The 26349-nt window shown below is 42.4% G+C and overlaps 1 protein-coding gene across 2 annotated transcripts in view; it reads right to left on the reverse strand.

Moving 5' to 3' along the window:
- Positions 1-26349, reverse strand: part of SIL1 (SIL1 nucleotide exchange factor) — a 315958-nt gene that overhangs the window by 221181 nt on the left and 68428 nt on the right. For both annotated transcript variants that reach the window (XM_060178915.1, XM_060178910.1), the window contains one exon: positions 20317-20452. In XM_060178915.1, coding sequence (XP_060034898.1) covers positions 20317-20452 — 136 coding nt within the window. The remainder of the gene's footprint in view (positions 1-20316; positions 20453-26349) is intronic.

Here is a 26349-nt window from a genome sequence, read left to right on the forward strand (position 1 = left end):
ATTTACTCGTTTTGTTAGGCAATGATTTTCTAAATCCAAATGTTCCTGTTCCCCCCCCCCTCTCTCTCTCTCTCCCTCTCCCTCCCTCCCTCCCTCCCTTCCTCCCCTGAGGAAAATAGAACACAAGTCATTAGTAATTCTTGTGGCAGGAGCTACAATACTACTCTAGGCTGACAGTTTTTAAACATTAAGAGAGACAAAAGGTGAAATGACAAGACACTGATACACTGAAGCTTCCCACAATACAGTGGAGGCCAGTCTTGAACCCGAGCTACATTCTTGACAGTGCAGAACGACTATCCAAGTGGACTATGTTGCAAACCCTAGTAACTACTCACTCATTCACTCTTAAGAGGAACATGGCCTCACTAATCAGAGACTGAAGGCCTCAATAACGTTAAGAGATCAACACGGTAATAACACTCACAGAGATACCTGTATACAGAGTTACGGAAGTATGAACATAGCAAGCACTCAAACACCTGATGATTTGAACTCATTCTCAGGTGTCTCTGTAAGTCCCTGGGCTGTCAGAGACTGTACTTCATAGATACCAGGAGAAGCAGAGGTTATGTGGAAGGAAAAGCAGAAGAGATAAGAAGGTGAGGAGCCAGGCAGTGGTGCACTTGGTTAAGCACACACATTACCAAGTGCAAGGGCCTGATTTTCAACCCCTTAGTCCCCGCCTGAAGGGGAGGAAGCTTCATGAGAAGTGAAGGGGGGGGGGGGTTGTACCTGGTTGAGCGCACGTTACAAGGCACAAGGACCCGGATTCGAGTCCCCAGTCCCCACTTGCAGAGGGAAAGCTTTGCAAGTGGTGAAGCATGGCTGCAGTTATCTGTCTCTCTCCCTCTCTATCTTCCCCTGCCCTCTCAATTTCTGACTGTCTCTATCCAATAAAGATAATAATAATAATGACAATAATAGAAGTGAAGTAGGATTGCAGATGTCATTCACCCTATCCCTCCTTTCCATCTCAGTTTCTCTGTCTATATCCAATAAATAAATAAGTAAATAAATAAGTGTATTTTTAAAAAAGAGTTAAGAAGCTGGACATCCCAGACTATGCCCAAGAGGCATACTCAATCAGAGGAGCAGTATGGGGATAGGGAGGCAAAACTTGTTCTCTATACACACAGCCTGCCTGCCAAAATTTTGCTGGATGGCAGGAATCCTAGATCTGTAGGTAAGAATTGAGTCATATTATAAATCTCCTTTTTCTAAACAGCATGTGTGAAAACTCCATCTCAGGAAGGAAAGGTAGGAAGGAGAGGGGACACTATGGAGGGAAAAGTGGTGGCATGGAACTGGAAACACAAACTTCACTCTGATTCTATAGCCGCTTCCTCAAATTACAACGTTTCTGTTCTAGAAGAAACTAGGGAAACCAAAAGGGCTGAACTGTAGCTTTGGACAGAGTTAATAGGAAAGCTATCAGGGGAGGGGATGGGATACGGAGTTCTGGTGGTGGGAATTATTTGGAGATGTACCCCTCTTATCCTGTGGTTCTTGTCAATCTTTCCTTTTTATAAATAAAAATTATTTTAAAAATAGCACTGCTATAAATGAGCAGATTTAGAGACTCCCTCTTGCTCTCCACATAGAAGCTTCTTATACAGTCCCCCCCCCCCTTCTTCCTGTTGCCCTTTGCCGTGTTCTCCTAACACTAAGGGATGTTTATGTAGGAATCAGTCAAGTAGACCTCCAGGAAGAGGTGATATCATATTAAAGTTTTATAGGAGATAGACCACCGGGTCCTGGTGATTCATTCAGCTATTGACACTGGCCAGACCCATGGTCATATAACAGGACCCCTTCTCCTCCACTAGCTTGCTGCCCTTTATAAAGTGCAAACACCAGTCTGAGAGTAAGTTTGTTTGTATTGTCTTTTGCCTACCAGGTACTGCTGGTACTGCATGACAACATTACTACTCCTGAGCCCTCCTTTTTTTTTTTTTATGGGGGTTAAGGGGAGGGAGATAAAATAGCAGGAGAAACACCTGCAGCATAGTTCCACTGTTTGTGAGGGTCCCCCCACCTTTGCAAGTGGGGAGTAAGAGACTTGAACCCAGGCTCCTGTGCATGGTAATGTGTGCTCTGCTGCGTAAGCCACAGTCTAGCCCCAAGAGTAAGCTTTCTGAGATGTGACTGTGCTGTCTTCTCAGTTGCCAGTGCCTGAATAAACTTACCTTCTCACATTAATCCCTGCCTCTCGATTAACTGGCCTTTTAAAATACAAATTTAAAACTTGGATTCAGTAACACTGTGATGATATAGTTTCATGAGATGTTAATAATTTCCCTGTAAGAAGCAAACCTTTCCTCTAACAATAAATAAATCTCTTAACTGTAATTTTAGAAATATGCCTCTCCCCACCCCACCCCTCAAAAAAAATCAGCTATTACCAGAAACTTTAAATTCTAGGTGCTAGAAGCTGACCTCCTGCATCATCATGGGAGATGCAGAATGGTGCCTTGAGGCAGACCGTAGACGAACAGGAAAGAGAGGAGTCATACACACTTAGAAAGCTCATTCAGGGAATAGGCTATGCATAATGCATGCAGGTCCAGAAGTACAGACACTCCCTCCCCATGGCCAGCTCAGAGGCAGGCTGCGAGCTGAATACTGGCAGATGGCTGCCCCAGTGGCAATTGTGCATGCTCCAATGGTCAACTCCTCAAGTCCACCCCTGAGCATCGGCTTATGCTGCCACAAGAAGTGGGGAACACCAGCAAGCATTACCACCAAAGAATAGTGCTTTTCCCTAAGGAAGGTAAACATTTCCATCAGAAGGCAGAAGCTGACATAAGGCAATTTCTCTCTGTGCAGGGAAAAAGAGCCACAAACAGAAAGTTGAGCATTCAAAAGAGACAGATGATCTCTGCAAGTCAAGCAGTGCCAAACTGTCTTTAGAGGGTTTGCACATCCACAACACAAGCAGTGTTGGAGGGGGGAGGGGTACAACAGAAGTTCCATAGCCCGAATGTTCAGGATTCAGGACTCTGGTCTCAGGTCACTTGTTACTTGACTCCACAGAAGTCCAGTAGAATGGAAGCAGCCTTTTTTGTTTGTTTTAATTTTTCTTTTTTACATTTTTAAAGGTTTATTTATTTTTGATAGGACAGAGAGAAATTGAGAGGGAAATGGGAAATAGAGAGACAACTACAGAACTGCTTCACCACTTCTGAAGCCTACCCCGTGAAGCTTACCTCTGCAGGTGGAGACTGGGAGTCTGGACATGAGCACTCAACTGGGTGTGCTACCACCCAGCCTCTGGAAGCAGACAATCTTTATTCAGCAGGCCTCTAGACTGAGCGAAGGCACCATACAGGTTTGATTTGGAACAGAGTTTCACTCCTCTAGACCAGGTGATTCAAATCCTCCCTCCACATGGAAATTGTGTCTGTTACAAGACTGTGCATTCATAAGCTTTCAGGAATGGTTTACTATTCAATTTGGAGGCAGACACTGCTCCCTCCTACTACCATCCCCCACTTTTTTTTAATCACTTGTGACTAAAAGAAAAATGACAATTCACTAGTCTTATGCCTAAAGTAACCTATAGAGAAATAATGGTTTATGAACTCCTCTGTAATATTCAATACAATACATAATTCAGAGACCAGCCATTTGTCACTCTATTGAGTAATCCACATGCATCCCAAGAGTCTGACAATAAAATTTGTAAATCAATACCAAAAAGCAGTACACCTTAGCCACTGGGTTAAAATACAAAGAACATTTTTCAGTATTGATTTCTCTTTAACTTAGAAAATATGGGTTTCCAGAAGGTAAATACTTGTGAGGGAGCCGTGCACTTAAAGTGAAGACTTTATGCTTTCCAGACACCCCCACCCCATGACTGACTTCAACACAAATATAAAAACTCCAAGACTCACATTCCCCCAATGATCATAATAATGGCTTTCTTCTACAAACCCTGCTATTAACATGAAAGAGATAGCCACATCACTGGTAAGAAAAGCACATGTACCTTCTGTACCCAAGAAGAGCAGACAAAGTACCTGCTTTATGCAAGAGCAAGGCACTTAAGCCAGGAAAGAAAACAATGAATTACTGCATAGCTGGGTTTGAACTTACTTTTCTTTCTCCTGGATGATCAGTGAGTGTGAGCATAGGGGTAGGCATCACAAACATATTGCCATAGTGACTGGAGCTCAGATACAGGGATAATACAGACAGGATTTCATTTATATTCCAGGAACAGAGATAAGTGCCCTGATCACTCTGTTCTACAAAAAATCCTAGTGCCAAATAAGCAGCCAGCACCTCAGTCTCTGTGTGGCACCTCTGCCACATCAGACATGTGAGGGTGCCTGCACTGTTACCTGACCAATTAGCTGCCTAGAACAGGTGTGCAGGGAAGTCGTGGGGCCCCTTACAGTACTAGTTAGAATTCTCCCCCTGGCACAGGAAACGAGGCTGAGTCAGATACCACCTACTGTAGAAGGCTCCCCACTGGTCAGTTTATCTTCACCTGAAAGATCTCTTGGACAATTTTAATGACTTCAAATTTTCATTTAGAAATAAATTTTTGTTTTATTTTACTAGAGCACTACTCATCTCTGGTTCATAGTGGTGCTAGGAACTGAACCTGGAGTTTTGGGTCCTCAGGCATGAAAATCTTTTGTGTAACCACTATGTTACCAACCCTTGCTCTAAAATAAATCTAGACCTTTAAAAAATAAAAGTAGAGTTTCCTTTATCTGTTACCCAGCTTCCCCTTATAGTACATCTTATGTAACCACAGAATAATGTTCAAAATTAAGAAACTAATATTGGCATAATATGAAACTATAGACTTTATTCAGATTTTCTATTTTTTCCTCTAATGTCCATTGACCTGTTCCACAATCTAACCGAGGATAATGCATACAAGCTGTCAAGTTTTCATTGTCTCTTCTATTCTGCAACAGCTCATCAGTTTTTCTTTGTCTTCCCTAACTTGGACACACTTGAAGAACACTGGTTGGCTTTATTTTTTCCAGATTGTACCACAATTTGGATTTGTCTGATATCTGCTCATTTTTTCTACAACTGAGATAATAGCATCTAACATTTATTGCGCTACTACTATGCACCTCACACAGTAAACATTTCATATTCTTACCTTACTTATTGCTTTAAACAATCACCTAAGTAGCTACTATTACTAGTTTTTTAGTATTTTATTTTTATTTATTTTATTTTAATGAGGGAAATTCAGAGAAAAAAGGCAGAGAGATCAACCAGAGCACGGTTTAGGTCTGGTTTCTGATGGTGCTGGGGATTAAATTTGTGACCTCAGAGCCTCATGCATGAAAGTCTTTTGCATTACCATTATGCTGTCTTGCTAGCCCACATTATTACTATTTTACAGATGATATTTCATTACAAGGTATTTCATTAAACCTTAATGGAATTAAATAACTTGTCACACAACTGTATAAAGTAGGATGGAGGTGTAGACTCAGGTAGACTGACTCTATTAGATTCAAGGCATCACAACTAGATGCCAAGAGATAGCCTGGATTCTACCCTCTAGTCATTCCCTCCCTAAAGGACTTTTCTATTTGAAGGAAGGACATCCTAAGGATTAGTCTTCTACCAAAGGAGGCAAACCACTCCCCATTAATTTCTAAGTCCTACCTATACAATCAGATATACATTTCTCTTGATAAGAAGCATCTTGCTGGGAGTCGGGGCGGCAGTGCAGTGGGTTAAGCGCAGGTGGCGCAAAGCGCAAGGACCAGCATAAGGATCCCAGTTCGAGCCCCCGGCTCCCCACCTGCAGGGGAGTCGCTTCACAGGCAGTGAAGCAGGTCTGCAGGTGTCTGTCTTTCTCTCCCCCTCTCTGTCTTCCCCATCTCTCTCCATTTCTCTCTGTCCTATCCAACAACAAGATCAACAACAATAATAACTATAACAAGGGCAACAAAATGGAATAAACATTTAAAATATATATATATTAAAAAATTTTTTAAAAAAAGAAGCATCTTGCTGGCCTAAGACAAAAGAAGAGGCCCTTAATCTCTTGAGATCTCACTAGTAACTGGCACCAGGCAGGTGGGAAATCTTTATGGAGGGGTGCTCAACTCAAAAGAACACTCTTCTGAGGGCCACTGGAGTCAGAGGACTGAAAAACAATCACCACCTTCTAGGGTTACTTCTTTGCCAGGCCATGCCCAGAAATGTGAACTGATGACCAACATAAGCTGCCATCTCCTCTTTGGTATCAGGCTATTTTGGAAAATGAGGTACAACTAATTCATGCAGCATAGGGGATAAGGGATGTTAAGGGACAGGGCTGTGGAAGATAGGCTGGGAAGAACTCCAGCTGTGCTTCAGGATTTGCTTTTAATGCTTATGACTTTAGATCATTCAGTCCCACAGACTTGATTTTCCCCAAATCCCCTCTCTGGTAATGCTAATGTATTTTTCCTCTCATTCTGACTGATCAGCGAAATACATGGTTGGAAGGATTGGCTTGGAAGTGATTTATTTGATGCTGGCAGAATTGAGAAAATACTCCTCCGATTATACACCCCTACATCTATCCACTGCTTCCACCTGCCACCAGCTATAGGTAGAAACCAGTACAGCAAGGGAAGACAGGAGGTAGAGAGGGAAGGAGAAAGGGAGATGGGCTAAAAGCATAAAAGATGAAGAAATAAGAAAAAACATTTTGTTCAAATGAAGTCACCAAAGAACCAAGTGAAAACTGGCATGCATTATTAAGTAAGGTCAGATGATTTCAACAAATGGATGAAGACTCAGCCTTCCTCTGACTTGCCTTTCTCTTCTCCCTCTATCAACTTCTGAATTGCACCCTATAGCCCTATAACTAACATGGATTTCTATAAATCTAATATTCCCTTTGTCTGCCTGCTCCTATTACTGCCAGCTTTATGCAAGAAAGAGCCCCTCCCCTTTGAAATCTTTCATTTTATGCTTAACTTCAAGGTATTCTCAGCTAGTTATTTTAATGAAATATTGATGGCTGGAATGCTAGTGGTCTTTAGGAGGTATTTTCTCCAGTCTCTCTACTATCTGCAATCTAAACCAGTAGGAATCAAAAGCCAGCTGGTAGCCCTCAAGAGCCCTCATGTTACATAGTATTACTTACTCCAGTATATATAAGGATGTCTGGATCTAGCCTAATTCCTAAGATCTAACCTAGTTACTAAAGATTAGACATGTTGAATAGCTCCACATTGTCTTGAATAATCCCTCCTTCAGTTTCAATGATCTCCAAAATTCACATTATTTTGTTACCACATAGACCTCAAATGGTACTTTTTCCAAGCAGTGATCCTTCTATTTCTATCCTCAGAAGAAATAGAGGAAATCTAGAGAAAGTGATGGGATCTGAGATTACTGGCTCTAAAAGAGACCAAGAGAAGATGGAACCACTCCCTCATGAAGCATGATGATGCTTCCCTTAAATTAGGGGAGGGCAACCTTTTTTCTTCCATGGGCCACTTGGATATTTATAACACGATTCCAGGGCCGTACAAACTTAAAACTGGAAAAGCCAGCATTTAATGTTGCTATGAAAAAAAAAAGCTCTGGTTTCCTTGGCAGGTTAGACCAAATAATTTGGGCTGAACATTCCACATTCCTGCCTTAAATAATAAGTACAATGGGGTTTCCCCCCAAATAATGCTAGCTCCCCCGCCCCCTCCCCACATCTTTCTCTACTGCTACACTATATACTGTTTGTATTCTGTCTCAATTAGCCTGGGTCACAATTCTAGAAAATCACTTTACCTCAGCCTGTCCAAAGGACTGAACTTGGCAAAACAGGAATGACAGAATAGAGATTAAACAGATAATGTTTATACAACATTTAGAGGACTTCTGGAGTGAGGGACAGGAGTGGCTATTTTTCTCCTAAGCAAGAACAACTTTACAAACATACTGCATTAGGATTCCATAAAAACTCAGCTCTACCCAGGTAAATTAATTGTGGCCACAGGTAATCAAATCTGAAAGCTTTCTAATCCAAATAAATAGTGTTCTACTTCTAAACAAGACCATTATACAAACCAGAAACACACAATTCTGATAAAGTTTTGGAGGTTTGTTTATTTTGTCATCAATGAGGATTTACCATGCTAGGTCAACTTATTCAGACAGAAACAAAGAGAGGGAGAAATATCATAGCACCTAAGCTTCCCTCAGTGTGCTGCAGGGCTCAGCTAGAATCTGGATCACAAGCATGACAAAGCTAGCACACTCTCTAGATGAGTTATCTTGATGGCCTAGAATTTATAAAATTAGGATAGAACTCCATCTTTGTTATCCCAAATAAACATCTATGGGAAATAAGGCCAGACAAACAACCTATTAATTTTGAGAAATAACAAGACAAAATACTAACATGATCAAAACCAAAAGGCTCGCGGAGCCTCTTACACACAAACTCAGCTTTACTTGGGTTCTTTTCCTGTCTGCTTAGAATATAAGCAGCCACAGGGATGCCTGCCCATTCTGAACTTGGATATGGCTTAGGGATGCAGAAAGACTTGGTACTCCTTGTCTTCAAAACAGGAGATATTATAGCAGGTTTATAGAAGATTCTGATAAAGTTCTCTAGTGCACCCCATTACACAGACAAAAGTCTTCCTCAATAACCCACAAAACAACCCCAAAATCCTAAGTGGTCTGTCCATCATTCCTCATACTCCCAATTATCACACCTCCCATCTACCCACTATCCAGGATCCAAATTTCCAAAAAAGTCAAACCTACTAACCCTGGCCCACCACAAAGCAAGACTGTCAGATGTCAACAGAGTTCTTTCTGGTGTGGGGCAATGCTTAGTTCTGATTCTCTATTGTTTATGTGCTTTCATCACAGTGGTTTTTTCCTAACCTCTTCATTCCTCAAGTACCAACTGAGTTCTCCTTTATCACCATCTGCTTGGCACAGAAAAGTTAAGTTATTTAACAGAAGCCTCTTCTGTTTACCTCTACATCTCTCTGCCTTTCCTATTATTTCTAATACCAAGGCTCATCACATTCATGAAGGCAAAACATTCCGCCTGCAAACCAAACAACTTTGCTTCCAAGATCTATTTTCTGGTATATTATTTATTTATTTATTTTGTCATCGCTAGGGCTTTACTGCTCTAGGCCCACTTCTTTAATAGAGATAAATGGAGAGAACATAAAACTAATGTCTTCCCCACGGCCACAGTGCTCCTGTGTGGAGGACTGGGACCTAGGTAGAGGACTGAGTACAGAGGACTTGAATCTAGGTAAGGTACATGGGAAGCAGGTACCCTCTCAGGTGAGTGATTTTTTCAGCTTCACAAAAACAATTTTTAAATAAAATATGGCAATAAAAGCACACTATCTCTGTAAAAATGATTTCTTTCCCCTGTCTTCCAACAGACAGAAAATCCTCCATTCATGTTCAATTACCCTGCTACTGGCATATTGGTATGCTTCTGGATCCTGCTTGTGAAGCCTTCTGTTTTAAGCATCACATTGGGTTCGCTTTGTGTTGCTTGCAATGTGTTCTGTTTGCATGTCCACTGTTGGCTGGGCACCCCCCTGCCTCCGGGATATTGGTTTGGCCCTCGCTCCCCCTGCCTCTGGGACATTTGGTTTAGTCCTCGCTAGTTCCTGTTTTTTCCTTCTCCCTGCCCCCTATCCTAGGTATTTCCTTTGTTCCTGACTCTTCCCCCTCAGGAGGGAGGTAGGAGGGAAGTAGGATGGAGGCAGGACAGAATTGTGTTGTGATTAGAAGAGATTAGTTTGTTGGACTGCATCCCTGCTTGTGAATAAAGATTGAACTGCATTCTCAGCTCAGCCATGAGTCCCTGGTAGTCTTTGTCTTCCACCTGGGAAGCAAGTCCGGCACTGGCAAGTCTTTCTTTCAGGGCCTTTCTTCTGTGTTCTCACAGTTATATGCCTCCTTGAGGTCACCTGCACTGAAAGCCCAAATAGTAGTGTGATAGAAGAAAAAGAACACAAATAGACACACTGACTAGTGGGATAGAATTGAGAGCCCAGAAATAACCTATGGACATCTAATCTTTGACAAAGGTGCCCAGACTATTAAATGGGGAAATGGAAGTCTTCAACAAATAGTGTTGGAAAAAAATAGGTTGAAATGTGCAAAAGAATGAAATTGAACCACTATATTTCACCAAACACAAAAGTAAATTCCAAGTGGATCAAGGACTCGGATGTTAAGCCGAACTCTTTTCCATCTAATTTTTTTTTTTATTCTTGTAGTTATTATTGATGTCGTTGTTGGATAGGACAGAGAGAAATGGAGAGAGAAGGGGAAGACAGAGAGGGGGTGAGAAAGATAGACACCTGCAGACCTGCTTCACCACTTGTGAAGCAACTCCCCTGCAGGTGGGGATCTGGGGGCTCAAACCAGGATCCTTATGTGGGTCCTTGGCGCTTTGCACCACCTGCAACTTAACCCGCTGCACTACCACCTGACTCTCATTTAAATTTTTAAAGATATCTTCAATGATATGAATACAATCATGAAGATGACTAAAACAAAAATAAACCAATGGGACTACATCAAATTAAAAAGCTTCAGCACAGCAAAAGAAACCACCACCCAAACAAAGAGAACTCCCACAAAGTGGGGGAAAAATCATTACATGCCATACATCTGACAAGAGGCTAATAACTAAAATATATAAAGTTCACACCAAACTCAGCAACTAGAAAATAAATAATCCCACCCAAAAATGGGGAGAGGGTATGAACAGAAGAGATCCAAAAGGCCAGCAAACATATGAAAAAAAATGCTCTAAGTCACTGATTGTCAGAGAAATGCAAATAAAGACATCAATGTAATACCACTTCACTCCTGTGAGAATTTCATACATCAGAAAAGGTAGCAGCAACAAATGCTGGAGAGGTTATAGGGTCAAAGGAACCCTCCTGCACTGCCTGGTGAGAATGTAAATTAGTTCAACTCCTGTGGAGAGTAGTCTAAAGAAGTCTCAGAAGGCTAGAAGTGGACCTACCCTATGACCCCGCAATTCTTCTCCTGGGGATATATCCTAAGGAACCAAATATGACCATCCAAAAAGATCTGTGTACACCTATGTTCATAGTAGCACAATTTGTAATAGCCCAAACCTGGAAGCAACCCAGGTGTCCAACAACAGATGAGTGGCTGAGAAGAGAAGGGCCTAGTAGGAGTTGTTAAGTGGAAAACTAGGAAATGTTATGTATATACAAACCATTGTATTATACTGTTGACTGTAAACCATTAATCCTCTAATAATGAAATTTTTAAAAAGAAGAGAAAGAAAGGAGACAGCACTTGAGACAGCAGAAACCATATAGCCAGCAATAAAGAGATATGTTAAGATGATGTGCACCTGTGACTTATCTTTGAGCCAAGACTTATCACAAGAGCCTATGAACTATGGCAGATGACAGGACAAGACCACCTTAGGGATTGTCATGAAATGGCACATGTAGGCAGAAGTGTCAACTTTACTTAAACTGGACAGGCAAGTCACAAAGGACTAACCTAGCCCACACAGATATGAATTGGCATCTCACAGATAAAGGGAACTAAAAAAGCTCCCAGACCATGGGGCATTTCTCTTCTCTAGAGATTACTCACTTCCTTTTGGAGTATACTGTGCTCTCCTACTTTTACTTCCTTACATCTTAAATAGCCCAATTACACATTATTAATAAACTTTTTGTTAGTATACTGCCTGCTTCCTGCAGTCAGTATTTCTTTCTGCAGCATGGGTAGGAACCTAAAAACAAACAAACAAACAAACAAACCCAAACAGGGGTTTTGCACTCCCCTGTAACACCAGCAGGCAAACTCCTGTCAATAACCACACTATGCCACCTCCAGCCTCAAGCTTTAAATCTGTAACATTATATTTCAAAAAATAAAATAAGGGCTGGAAAAATAGCCCAAGTGAATAGAGAGCTTCCCAGTGGAAAGCTAACCTGGCTACTTGCTTTACCACACACAGGAGCCGGCTTTAATTCTGGTCCCTACCACACTGGAGGAAACTTTGGTGCAGAGTTGTCTTTCCCACTCCCTCTCTATTTCTCTGTCTCTATCTCTGTCTGAAAAAGCCAGCCCACAGCAGTGAAGCTACGCTAACAAAAAGAAACATGAAATAAACACATCTTTAACCAAATTGTCACTAAAACTTTGTGAGAACTATGTTGGTTATCATGGGGGGGGGGGGCTCAGGGAGGTACAGAATTTTGGTGGTGGGTACAATGTAGAAATAGCTCCCCAAAATCTTACAATCTTATAAGCCATTATTAAATCATTTAAACTTTAAAAAATAAACAATTACTAGTTAAAATAAAGGCATGAGTTCACTGGGTGGCCTAGGACCCATCCCTTGAGCTAGCTACCTTTGACAGAGTATTCTTAGAGGGAACAGCAAACATTAGGTTGCATATAAATGGAATTGAAATATATTACTTTTCATTATAACAGAATCAATAAATCTTAGAGATCAAAGATTTACAAAAGAAACACACCTTTTGATGTTTCTCTTTCTACTTACTCTCAAACCCATTAAAGTTAGGAATTAATATAATCTTTCTCCCCTTACTCACCTTCCCATTCATAGGATAGGCCCTAACTGAACTCAACAACGAAAGCTTACATTGACTTTCATTATTTCTGGATCCCCTGCCTTGTCAGCGCTTATCTTCCCTCCATCCCACCACGCCTATCTCTGACAGAAGATATCCTACCGGCTACCACCTTCCAAATATTTCCTATATATCCCTACTTCACCAGCCAGGTAGGCAGGTCACTTCTAAGTCTCTGTTCATATCATTTACCCTCCATTTAAGCTTCCTATCTGTTTCTCTACCCAATCAAATAATATCTCCCCATAAGTTCCCCATCAATTCTTACTTTGGTAAGGTGACAAATTGATAAGATAATGGATTCTGGAAAAAAGGCCTCTCACTCCAGCTCCAGACTAGCCCTTAACAGTTATTCTCTGCCCTGATTAGTTCAAACCTTGGACAGGAGCTGGGATGACTTAGCCAGCAGAGTAAGACAAATATTGCAAAGAGAAGAGAAGTAAGGGCTACACAGACACAATGAACAAAAGCCAAGATTTGGCATGAGGGCAGGAACTGGTTTTGGCAGAGTTTTCCATTATCTCTACTGCAGTTTAAGATGACTATTACTACAACTAGTAGTATTTGTATTAGTATTAGTACTACTGCAGGCAATCTAGGCATCTCTGTCTTTGATATCTGAGGCCAAGCCACTCTGCTACGTATTCTTGAACCTCTGAGAGAACAAGCAGAAAGAGGCGCAGAGGAGGATAAGGGTTATGGGTGAGTATTAATCATACAAACCCTTGTTAGAAATTGAAAGACCAATAGCTATTCTCCATCACCACCCAAGTTCACAGACTATAGACTGGGTGTGGACCTGTACCACCTAGGTAATGAAGGCCAAAATCCAGACAGAGGTGCTCTGGTGCCAACAGAACTCATCCAGCCAGGCTCAAAATGGCCTTCACATTGGCAATGGATGGCATGGAAATTGTCACAAGTATTCCTGCCCTAGACTCCACCTGCTCCCCAGAGGAGTGTGGATTTGGCTGCTGAGGAGCAGAGGTCAGTCATCCCAGTGAAGAGAATGCCACATATGATAAATGAGTTAGCTCTGAAGTGAACAGATCTGAACTGTCCTCATGGAGTCCTCTGGGACTTTCTTGTATTCCAGTCCACCACCCTTGTTTCTCTCAGCATAAGTTAATTTGGAGTCCCGTTAACAACAGAGTTGAACAGGTTCCAGATTAAATGCATCAATGTGCTTGGAGGGGAGCCAAGAGAGAGTTCATCCAGTAGAGTGCACACAGTAGCATGTGCAAAGATCCAGGTTCAAGTCCCAGGCACCACATGAGAGCACCATGCACAAGGTGGTGAGCAGTGGAGTGGTGCTGTGGAGTCATTCTTCCTTCTCCTCCTCTACCTCCCCTCCCAAGTCCAGCCATTTCTACCTGTAATTGAAAGAAAAAAAGTCTCCAGGTACAGTAGAATCATTGAAGTGTGAAGCCCTGGCAAAAAGCCCCAAGAACACACAAACAAAAGCCTGGAAAAACTGTGCTCCTCCTATCCCTTCCTTTGCTTATACATTTCTTCCATTTGGATGTTAATTATGTCCTTTACAATAAACTGGTAAACATAAGTGTTTTCCTGAGTTCTGCAAGCTATTATACTAATTGATTAAAGCTGAGGGTATTGTGGGGCCTTCCACTTTATACTTGGTTGGTCCAAAGTATGGGTGGCCTAGAACTTGTGACTGGCATCTAAAGTAGGGTCAGAGATACTCAGTCCTTTAACTTGTGGGCTCTGACACTTAAGTTCAGGTGGACTGCTGGATATCCCGATGGTGTCAGAGGACTGGAAAATCTAGTCTTTTCCAAGCTACCAGGGGCCAAAGGCCTCACAGAGACAACCCCACAGAGTCAACCTGACAAGAGTCAGGTGCTCTTTTAAACAGATGTCCAGGGCCTGCAGGAAATCAGGCCTCCTCTCTTAAACACTTGAAACAGTGTAGTTGGTCTACTATAAATGAGGTTTTTAAAAATTCAATTCCCTCCTATTGCTCGTGCAGATCTGAAATGGTCTGACCAGATGGCTGGTGCTCTATAATTCTTGGATTGAATTGCTCTCATCAGTTGTTGATGATTTGGATTTTATTTTTCCTTTATTTTTTCTTTTTAACCCCCTCACATGGACATGTTTGTACACAGGCTTCCTGCATGCTCCCATCAAGTGGACTCTTTTTGCTAATGTCAATATTTTAGAGGCTCTCACTGCCACCTGGAAGTCAGCTCTGGTCAATAAAGAGCCCCTAGTTCTAGCTTCCATAGCACACTCGCAGCAACATGCAGCACCAACTAATGGGTAGGATGAGGGGTAGGGGAGCTTTGCTCAGGCTGCCTCACCACCTCCACTTCTCCAGGAGCCCAATGAGAGAGAGACAACAAAGAGGTATTTTGTTTTGTTTAATGACAACTATAGGCACACACTGAATATTTCCTATGTACCAGGTCCCATGTCAAACAATGTCCTGTATGTCAATCCTTTTTCAGTCTCATACCATCTCTGTGAAATATTTTCACTCTGTGAAGTATTGTCATAAAACTAAGGTTCAGAGATTCTAAGCAACCTCACCAAAGCCACACAGCTCAAAAACAGAAGGTGGAGTTTCAGGTTTATCATCAAAATTCTGACTCACTGATCTCAGAGCAGAGAAAGAAGGCTGTGCCCTCCTTACATCTCCCTCTGTGCCCTCATTTGAGCAGAACACACTTCCATTAGTACACTCCAAATACTTGGGCAGTTTTCTGTGCTCTGTATCCACTGTGAGACTAAACTACTAGAAGGCAGGAATCACATTCCATTTGCTACCCAGAAAGACAGTATGACAGTCCTCTGGAGCTCAACCTAAGACCTAAACTAAGTTCGAATCCTGATTATACCTCTCATCAGTCATTTGGCTAAGTCACTGCAGACTGTTTTGTCTATAAAAATGAAAGCAATCATAGCACCTGCACTCAAAGGTTAACTGGCACCATGAAGGCTCAGCAAATATGAACTATTATCTATATATCTCTGGCTACTAGTACAGCACCTGGCACAAAGTCAAATCTCAGAAAATGCCCAGGAGCAGATGCCCACCGTACCTAGCTGTGACCAGTTCTCTGTAATAAGTGCATATGCACTAAGTCCTTGGATCCAAGGACCCTCATCTCAGAAAAAGTGACAATCATCCCTATCTCTGGCTACCAGTACAGCACCTGGCACAAAGTGGGATCTCTGAAAACACCGTATTATAAAAAACTGGATGTGACTAGTTTTCTATAATAAGTACATATGCACCAAGTCTTAGGATTCAAAGGTGCTCAGCCTCAGAACAAAATCCTGAGTTTCCTGTCTAGAACCCACAGGACCTGCCAACAAACAGCTTCCCTCTGCTTGCTTGTGAACAGCTGATGCTGAATCCACTTTCAAATGCTTGCTGTGCCTCCATAAGGTGAGACAGATCCCAAAATAAACCAGAAGAGAGAGAGACAGGAAAGTCACTTCCAGGAACAAGTGGCTTGCAGTGAGGATGCTGACAGTAATAACAGAGGCAGGCAGACTTCAGGAGAGTGACCCGCAGCTGCTCCAGGGCTAAGTGGCTGACGCCCAATTCCCATCTGGCCCAATAGGAAGGCCATGGAGTCATGAATTGGTCCCCTGATGTTCCAGTCAGTCTAGAAATTTATCTTCAAATGAGCCCAGACCATGTACACTTGGAGAGCCTGAGCACAAAGAATTGACAAGGTTGTCCCTTCAGAGACTTGATGGAGCAGAAGGTACTACATTAGAGTCAATAACTGTCAACATAAACTAGCCATTTTCTTTAAAGTTCTCTAAAGAGGTGAAAGACAAGTACTGAATGGTTTCATTCATATGTGGAATACAGTGAACTGAAACACATGAACTTGCAAAAAAAAATAGTCAAACTATAAATTGTCTCTAAGACTTTTTGAGAAATACAGTGGTGATAGGAAGAGGAAAAACAGAACTTTGATGGTGTGGAACTATACTCCTATAATTTTAAAATCTTATAAACCACTATTAAGTCACTAATACATTTTTTGTTTTAATTTATCTAATAAGACTCTACCATCTTCCTGTGCCTTGTCTCTATCAGGCATAAAATGCTATGCTAACCTTCCTACTCCCTCTTCAAAAAAATCTCTATGGAGGGTGTATAAATATGATTTAGTATATCCTACACATGTCACAATGCAATATCACTTCAATAAAAACAGTAACAACAGATATGTAAAAAAAAATAATTAATGTCCAACAACAGATGAATGACTGAGCAAGTTGTGGTCTATATACACAATGGAATACTACTCAGCTATAAAAAATGGTGACTTCACCATTTTCAGTCCATCTTGGATGGACCTTGAAAAATTCATGTTAAGTGAAGTAAGTCAGAAACAGAAGGATTAATATAGGATGATCTCACTCTCAGAAGTTGAAAAACAAGATTAGAAGAGAAAACACAAGTAGAACCTGAACTGGAATTGGCATGTTGCACCAAAGTAAAAGACTCTGGGGTGGGGGGGGGGGAGAACACAGGTCCAAAAAGGATGACAGAGGACCTAGTGGGGGTTGTATTGTTGTATGGGAAAATGGGAAATGTTATTCATGTACAAACTATTGTATTTACTGTTGAATGTAAAACATTAATTCCCCAATAGCGAAATTTAAAATTAATTAATTAATTAAAATTTTTAAATCCCAGTGGAAGAAGAGCACTTCATGACCATGGAAGTCTCTCCTCCTCAAGGTAATTTTCCTCTCCTATCTAAGGCCAGCAAGTGGAAAGACTACACCCACATGCATGCTACCTAGCATCAAATTCCACAAAGTTGAAGGACTGGCACAAAGGAAGAATTTGCCACTTCAAATCAGAGCTGCTATCTTCACATGGGGAATCCTCACAGAAGCCTCTGCAGAATCCTCACAGAAGCCTGAAGGGTCCAGGAGTCAGTAATTTGTTCATAGCTTGATTTGATCCCTCCTGAGGTAGCAAAGCCAGAATTTGAACTCAGGACTGGTTACATTCCTTTTACCCTTCAGGTACTTGTGTTAGAAGCTCCAAGCAGAATTAAAAATGTAGTGAACTAAATCTATTCTGATTGAAGACAAGTGCTACATATCCACAGAGAGCACTGAGAGGTTAATTTCTTTCCAATCAACATCCGTACAAAACCTCAATATGCACATAGAACACCTCAATTCTGTATCCAGGTCTAAGAGAATCTTACCAGCCTCCACAATGGCAGTCTCTGATCACTCCACATAAGATCTTGGGGCCAAAAAAATAAAATAAAATAAATATTGAAAAAAAAAGAACAAGCCTCTTACCTAGCCTCTTTCCCTCTCTTCACCTGCTTTTAGAGTGAGCTTAAGTAATAAACCTTCTTAGGGTGGGAAGGCACACCTGAAGCCAGTATTACCTTGCCTCTGAGCTACAGGACCTATACTCCTTACTCCAGACTCTGGGGCAGCTACAAGGGAACTTGGGGCATTGTTGAGTTAATCTGAAACAGAAGAAAGTTTTGACTCTTGAGAACCTTGAAAGCAGAGAGTCTGAGGTCAATGGGGCATCAAGTGAAATGTAAAAAATAATGTTCCTTTCTAATGCTCTAGGAGAGGCTAAGCTCTATGCCCTGCAACATCTGTTGCACAGGATCTGTATTCCCCCTCTTCAAGGACACAATGATGGGCTTCTTAATCAGCCATTTACAGAGGACTGCATAAGGAATATGAGTCAGAACTTGCAGGTTTGTTCTGAGGTGTAGACTAAAGCTTTGAAGAATGCTAAGTAGGAGTAGGAGTAGAGGCCCAAGGACATTCATCTCATCTGAAGTTTAAGTCCAAGTCTTTCCTTTCCCACCCTTGATGAGAGCCACTCTGGTTTCAGTCTTCAAGGATCAGGAGGCCCACTTCTCAAGAAAAGATGGGAGAAGGAAACCAGACATTGGATGACTGAACCCAATACCTCTGTTTCTAAAACTTCCCTCCACCCAACTCTGTTAGCTCCTATGTGGCTTCCTTGGTAATTTGTCACTCTTCTGTGATTGTGACTACTCATATGCAAGCCCAGCAGGAGCAATACTGTTATCAGAAAGTTGGCTGGCACAGCACTCACTGCCCCCTGCCAGCACAGCAGCAATGGGGCAGTGAGGGCATCATGACGAATATTGGCAATGAGCTGAACAAACAACACCCGGGCAACCAGGGCTTGCCATCCACCTTACCATAGAGCAGAATACAAAGGGCTTACTTCTGACAGCAGATACCAGTGTCACCATATTGGGGCTTCAGCTATAGACAGCTGAAAGGACAGATGGGAAGAAGATGGGCTCAGGCTCTGGGGCTAATGACACAGGACAAATTAATTGAGTCACAAGTCAAGTTACCTAATTCTCTGAGCCTCAATGTTTTCACCTAAAAATAAAGATAACATAGTTCCTACCATTGTGAAAACTGAACAAGACTATACACATGAAGCACTTAGTATAGTATCTGTAGACGGTAAACACCCCGCAGTTGCTGGCTGTTTTCCAATATTATTTTAAGCTCTGAGCCTAGGCTCTCAAAAGAGTTAGAAAGCTGTTCCTTCTGAGGATGCCCCATTTAAAAATCCAGGCCAGAACCAGCCCCTGTTTCTTGGCACAGGTTGTTTTAGCAACAGAGCACTCCTGCCCCACACTGGTGCTCAGGACTCTCCCGTGAACAATATTTCAGCAGCACTGAGCTGATCAATAGAGCCCAAAATAGCATTTGCAGAATGAGGCACATGCCACTGCCTCTCCTGTGCCTCAGAAGTGCAAGGGAAGAAAGTTCTCAATCACTTGCTCAGAAAGCTTGGCCACCCACCAGTTGCCTTCTTTCCAGGGCATTCAGACACCGCAGTCTTAGTACTGCTAGCGAATGAAGGCCTTCCTCCTCCAGCAGGCCAGAGAGTGGCTGCTCCTTCAAAGTAGCCCCATGGGGGTGGGGGGCACTAGCACAGCAGGTTAAGTGCACATGGGGCAGTGCACAAGGACCAGATAGGTAAAGGTCCTGGTTGAAGCCCTCAGCTCCCCACCTGCAGGGGGGTCACTTCACAAGTGGTGAAGCAGGTCTGCAGGTGTCTTTCTTCCTCTCCCCCACTCTGTCTTCCTCTCCTCTCTTGATTTTTCTCTGTCCTATCCAATAGCAACAACAGCAATAACAACAAGGGCAAGAAAAAATGGCCTCCAGGAGCAGTAGATTCATAGTGTAGGCACCGAGCCCCAGTGATAACCTTGGAGGCAGAAAAAAAAAGAAAAAAGAAAAAAGTAGCCCTATAGGGGACACATTCACTTCGAATACAAGTGTGTGTAAAGAAATGGTACTGGGGAAGTCGGGCAGTAGCGCAGTGGGTTAAGCGCAGGTGGCACAGAGCGCAAGGACCAGCATAAGGATCCCAGTTCTAGCCCCCGGCTCCCCACCTGCAGGGGGTCACTTCACAGGTGGTGAAGCAGGTCTGCAGGTGTCTGTCTTTCTCTCCCCGTCTTCTCTTCCTCTCTCCATTTCTCTCTGTCCTATCCAACAGCAACATCAATAATAACTACAACAATAAAACAAGGGCAACAAAAAGAAAGAAGAAAGAAAGAAGAAAGGAAGGAAGGAAGGAAGGAAGGAAGGAAGGAAGGAAGGAAGGAAGGAAGGAAGGAAGGAAGGAAGGAAGGAAGGGTGCTGGGCTTGGTACCTGGATGAAGAGCCTGCCACTCATGGGTTGGATCAAACACCTCCAGGACCTCAGATTCCAGTTCCTCCTCTGCTATGGCTTCCTTTTTCTCTGCTTCTTTGGTGCTGCTCTTCTCTGGGTTGGTCAATGCAAACCCCTTCAGAGAGAAAAAAAAAAAAACAGGATGTGACCCTCCACAGCAAGGCACAAGGAAAGTAGAAAGAAAATGGTCTGGGGTTTTCTTTTCTTCCTCATCCCCATCTCTCCCTCCCCCAAAAATGTTTGGATTTTTACAGTTAACTTCAGAACAAGTATAAGTAAGGCAATTTGGTTAAATGAACAGTGTGTCATTTGTGTACTGGGCCCTTTTATTAAGTACATAAGGAAAAAGTCCAAAAGGTTTCATATTACCTCAAATAGTGGGGTGTGGGTAGGGCAAGGGAACATAGTGGAAAGAGACTGGAAAAAAAAGAGCCATTTACTCTTTACTTGATATGTTACTCTACTACTTGAGATTTAAAACTCATACCTATTACTCTTTTTATTCAAAAAAAAGTAAAGATATATATCAAAGGGGAAATACTCAAATAACCAACACAGTTGTTTAAGATCTTAAGAAGTTGGCTCAACTGTTTTCTAAGCAGCCCAGCAGTAAGAGCCCTGGTGATTCCCCATGGTGTCTGTGGGACACCAGTGACCTCCAGAGACATTCTAATCCATGGAAGAAGGAATGTAAGAAGAAGGTGAGGAGTCCAGCTGGACTGGGGGAGAAAGAGTACCAGGTTGGAAGCCTGTTTATAAAACCTGTTTCCTTCCACTCCATGGAGAGAGTGGAGGATTAATGAGATGGTGTCTGTGGAACATTCTGACTCAAGAGACAGAGATGCAAGATAAATACAAAGTATTATTCACCTTATTCTCTCCAGTCTCCCATTCTTCTTGTCCATTTTAAACCCTGTTCTTGTGTAAAAGCAGTAAGGCTTCAGGAAACTGGAAACAGAAGGTTCCAGAGCTCTGGGAAATTACATTTGGGTGGGTAAGGAGGAACCTATACTAGCATACCAGGTCATTATTTTGGCCCTCCCATCTTGCTGCCAGAATTTTCCCCCTAGAGGCAGGAAAAATATTTCATGTGTTTATCCTATGAGTTCAAGTCTGTCATAGAAACTTTATACAGAAATATATAAAGGCTGGTGAAATATATCACTTAGATATTGCACTGCTTTTCCATGTGCAGAACCCAGATTCAAGTCCAGCTCTCACTGCACTGAAGGAAACTTTTATACTGTGGTTTCTTTCACTCTTTTTGCTGCTCTGTCTCTCTGTCTTAAACCAGAGAGAGAGAGACAGAGAGAGAGAGAGAGAGAAGAAAATATATAGATTTCATTTTGGTCTTCCAGCCAGTAATTCTTTGTTGTTATTGTTGGTTCGTTTGCTGTTTGTGTTTGTTTTTACCAGAGCACTGCTAAGCTCTGGCTTATGATGGTGCTGGGGATTGAACCTGGTGCCTCAGACATAAAAGGCTCTTTGTATAATCATTATGCTATCGCCCCCCGCCCTCTCCCAACAATTCAACACTGTAAGGAAGGTAATGACCTAGCTCTCAAGCAGCACCAAATTTAGTACCCCCACCTGTCAGGGTCCCTTCTCAGGGCCTAATTTTATTTAATTATTTTGTCACCAGAATCATCATTAGGGCTCAGTGCCTACACAACTCCCCCATTCCCAGTCCATATATATTTTTTGTAGAGGGTAAGAGAAAGAGAAGAATAGACACCTGCAGCACTGCTCCACTGCTTGTGAAGCTTCCCTTCTTCAAGGCAGGAACCCAGAGTTTGAACCCAGGCCCTTCAGCAGGGTGATATGTGCTTCTACTGGGTGAGCACCACCTGGCCCCAGAGTCTGATCTTTATAAGAGGAAAAGTTAAGGTGTTGCTGTTGATGATGATAATGTAAAGTCCCTCCAAGGATTTTTACATTTTAAGAAGAAACAAAGTTGTGATCACGTTCAGATAGCAGATAGATCATGTTCAGATAGCAGATCACTTTCAGATTTCAAATGGCAATAGGACCAGGATGGAAAATATCCTGGGTAAGAAGAAGCCTTCAAATCATGTTGCAAGTAATGAGAAGCTTTGATTCGAGTATAGTAGTTAAGAACTCTGAATCTCTGAATCAGATAACCCAAAGTTAGAATGCAGTTTCTCGTGACTCCATAAAGCTACTGAAATTTATAAGTCTTAGTCTCCATGTTAGTAAAGCAGATAAAATAACATCTAGCTCATACATTAGATGAAGTACTACCCTGTAGACCACTACCTAGGCACCTGGCAGTCATTACTCTCAGTACTTGTAAAGGCTGTCATAGATCTAATGGATCTCTTCTGTGACATCCAACAGTGACTATGCAGTATGGCATCACTTAAGCAGGTCAAATTGGGGTCATGATCACCTGTGCAGCCCAGGCCCTGCAATACCTTTTATACCTTTTCCTTGAAATTTGCAAAAATTTGAGCTCAAAAGAGAAGCAGAAATCTAAGAGTAAATGTGCTGAGAAACAAGATAGACTGGCAGAAGGTACCCTAGATTGAGGGCATGGATCCCACACTTTTAATAGCTGAGCTTCATAAATTGAGGCATTATATCTGTCTCTTTCACTGTATTACCTCCCAGGCATAGCAAAGGGCTTACTTTGACACTGCTGAACAAAGGAGTAAAGGATGCCTTGAACTGAGACAAGCCCAAAGTAATCAGGCTTCTGGAAGGGAAGCATTAGCCCCAGATTCCAGAACCAAGACCAGTAAGTACTTGGAGCCTCTCTATGTGTTTCAGTACCCAGCCATACTGGTTAGTCTGCCAAGAGCACTACACACTAGATGGTGAGGCCATAAACACAGGGTTTTCTATTTACTAATCAAGTTTACTTCAGAGGTGTGGGTCAATGCCTCCAGGAACAGGCAGGGATGGATGTAAATTAGTGCAGTGGGCCAGGTGCAAAACAACAGGGGGTGATGGGATTGTGAAAACTAGAGCCCTCCTGCCTTGACTAAGGAGTACAGCTGCTACTCAACTGGTTCACCACCAACACCAACACCACAAGGCACTCAACATGAAGCAAAAACAGAAATCCAGATTTTTGTGTGATTTTTTTCTTTATTTTTAGAACAGTAAGAAGAGAAAATTAACTATTTCTAAGCTTTAAACAGCAACTCTTGCTTTAATGCTTTAATGCGCTACTATTAGCCAGGTAACTTCTGGCATATGTGGCTGTAAGCAAGCAACCAAATTCTCATCAAGGGAATCAAAAAGTGGCAAGAGAAATGATGGCGAGAATATGTCAAAATCCTTTGGAATCTAGGCAGGCTAATGTTCATTCTAATAACTAGGAGCTGAGAAGCCCCTATTTTCTAGTTTCTTTCCCAAGTCTGGCAACATAAGTACAAGAAGGATTAGAATGAGACTGACAAACCTTTGAGGTGTATATGTTTCAAGCTCTAAGAAAGTCAAATACTTCTGCAATAGTCCCATAAGTACTTTTTGAATTTTCTCTTGGTAGGATCTTTGACCCAGATAACACACACACACGCACACATGCACACACGCACGACATACAGCCATTATTTTATTACTTTTTTTTTTTGTCTCCAGGGTTATCACCCGCCAGATATTCGTCGGGATGCGGCATCATCTAAGTTCATTTCCCACGTCTACGCTCGACCGGACCTGCCAATATACGCAGATATCTTCGCCCACCCTGTCCAACACTTGACGTCTCGTCACCCAATCTGGTCCTCTATGCCTACACTGAACTTCTCTGTTCCAGACTCTTGGAAACAGAGTTGGCAGTCAGCTAAGATAAAGAACAAACACCTCATCACAGACCCCTGCAAGCGTCAACCCGGCTTTGACCTAGCACGTTATGATTGGGCCCTCCTCAATCGCTATCGAACAGGCCATGGCCAGTGCGCCGCTATGCTCCATCGCTGGGGAGACAGAGATGACCCGAACTGCCCCTGCGGCTACAGACAGACTATGACCCACATAGTCAACGACTGCCACCTCTCCAGATTCAAAGGAGGTCTCGAAACTTTACGTCAGGCTCAACCTGACGCTGTTGACTGGCTATGGAAGAAGGGCAAACGCTAGAAGAAGAAGAACTGGGACTCAGTGCCTGCACTGTGAATCCACTACTCCCGGAGGCTATTTTTTCTATCTTGTTACCCTTGTTATTGCTGTTGTTGTTGTTATTGCCATTGTTGGATAGGACAGAGAGAAACTGAGAAAGGAGGGAAAGACAGAGAGGGGGAGAAAAAGATAAATATCTGCATACCCCTCCTTTACCACTTGCAAAAGGACCCCCGTGCAGGTAGAGAGCCAAGGGCTAGAGCCAGGATCCTTGAGCCAGTTCTTGCTTTTCACTATGTGAGCTTAACCCAGTGAGCTACCACCAGCCCCCACCATTATTTTACAGAACACCTCAGTTTTTAGTAAGAGTGATACAAAGCCTGTGCTCCCCTATCTGAACAGGTCACCTTGTTCACCAAATCTGGCCTTGTTGTTTTACACCTGGCCCACTACACCAAGAGTAACTTTAGCCTATCTGCCTAAATCTCATCTGTCAAGCAGGAAGATATAGGCATACAGACAACTTATGCAATCAATTCAAGAGGGAAATTCCAAAAGACATTTTCAGAAAAACCAGCATCAAGGGGATAGGGTCAAAAAATTACCTATTTATTAAATCCTTACCACATGCCCAGAGCTGGACTAAAGTGCCTTCTATAAGGTCATTCAAGTTCCACCTAATAATGCATATTTTTTACCCCCATCTTATATATGGAGATGAGGCCTGTGCAGAATCAACCTGGACACACAGAGCAGAGATTTAAGTCCAGGTCTTCCTGGCTCCAAAGTTCATGCATAGATTCTAACTCAATTCTACATTACTGTTAGTTATGCATCCTAATGGTTGCACTCTGGATGCAGAAGGAATCACTTTTGGGGGGGAGGGTAGTAAGATCACTCTAGCATACCTGCCAGCATGTCCCCCTCCCCAAGTGAGCATTTTTGTGGACCAAGCAAGAAACCATAGTCCCAGAGAAAAAACAAGCAAGACTAGACCCTCTGCCTGGAAAGTGCCCACAGTAGGAGAGAAAGAGTAAGAGATGAGAGGCATCAGGGAGTCCTTACTCAGCTCTGATGTTCTAGTACCCTCTCATCTGGCTTCTCAAGGTTCCTCTCCTACACTGAATTCTCGGTATTCTCTCCTCCCTATCTCCACCACTCCAAATACCAATTTCCTCTCAACTGACTGGCAATAAATTCCACCTAAGGTGTGAACTGACAACAGCTTACCATGTCACACTTTCTTGTGCTTGTATCTGAATAAGATATTCTTAAAGACCAAAGTTTTCCAGATCCAAGAGAATAAATAAATCTCTAATGGTAGGTTGACAGGCACTGTAACAGAGACTGGCTGCCAGAGTAACAAGAGTCTACCTGAAATAACCCAAAATTAAACTACAAAAGTAGTCACCTTCCTTACTAAAAATAACAGCTGACAGTTACTGACCATCCATTGACCCTACTGTGCCAGTCCCGATGCTAGGTGATAATATATACATTTTTCTATATTTAATCTATACTAAAATCTTCAGAGGGAGGTATCAACCCTGTTTTACAAAGATCAAAAATTGTTAAATTGCCAAAGTAAGTGGCTAAACAGTGTTTGCCAAGGATCAGTGCTCCTTCACTGGATACTAATTCCCTCATCAATCACAACCATTTGGAAGGCCAGTGCACCACATAAGCACATCCATTTAGCATCTACAGTGCTCCTAAAACGTGATATCCCAAACAGGTGCCACCGCAGGAGCCAGGAAAGGGGGAGGCTGGCTCCAGATCATTCTCTTATATACACTGCCACCCATTCCTATCCTTGCAGAGGTGTGGGGTGGGGGGTACAGGTCAACAAGAACACTTGCCTGGACTACAGGCTTTGATAAAAAGATCACAGTCACTCCTACCTCCCCAACTGCCCATTTTCACTGCTGC

The sequence above is a fragment of the Erinaceus europaeus genome, chromosome 2 (genome assembly GCF_950295315.1).
Source record: "Erinaceus europaeus chromosome 2, mEriEur2.1, whole genome shotgun sequence".
In the NCBI taxonomy this organism is placed as follows: Eukaryota; Metazoa; Chordata; class Mammalia; order Eulipotyphla; family Erinaceidae; genus Erinaceus; species Erinaceus europaeus.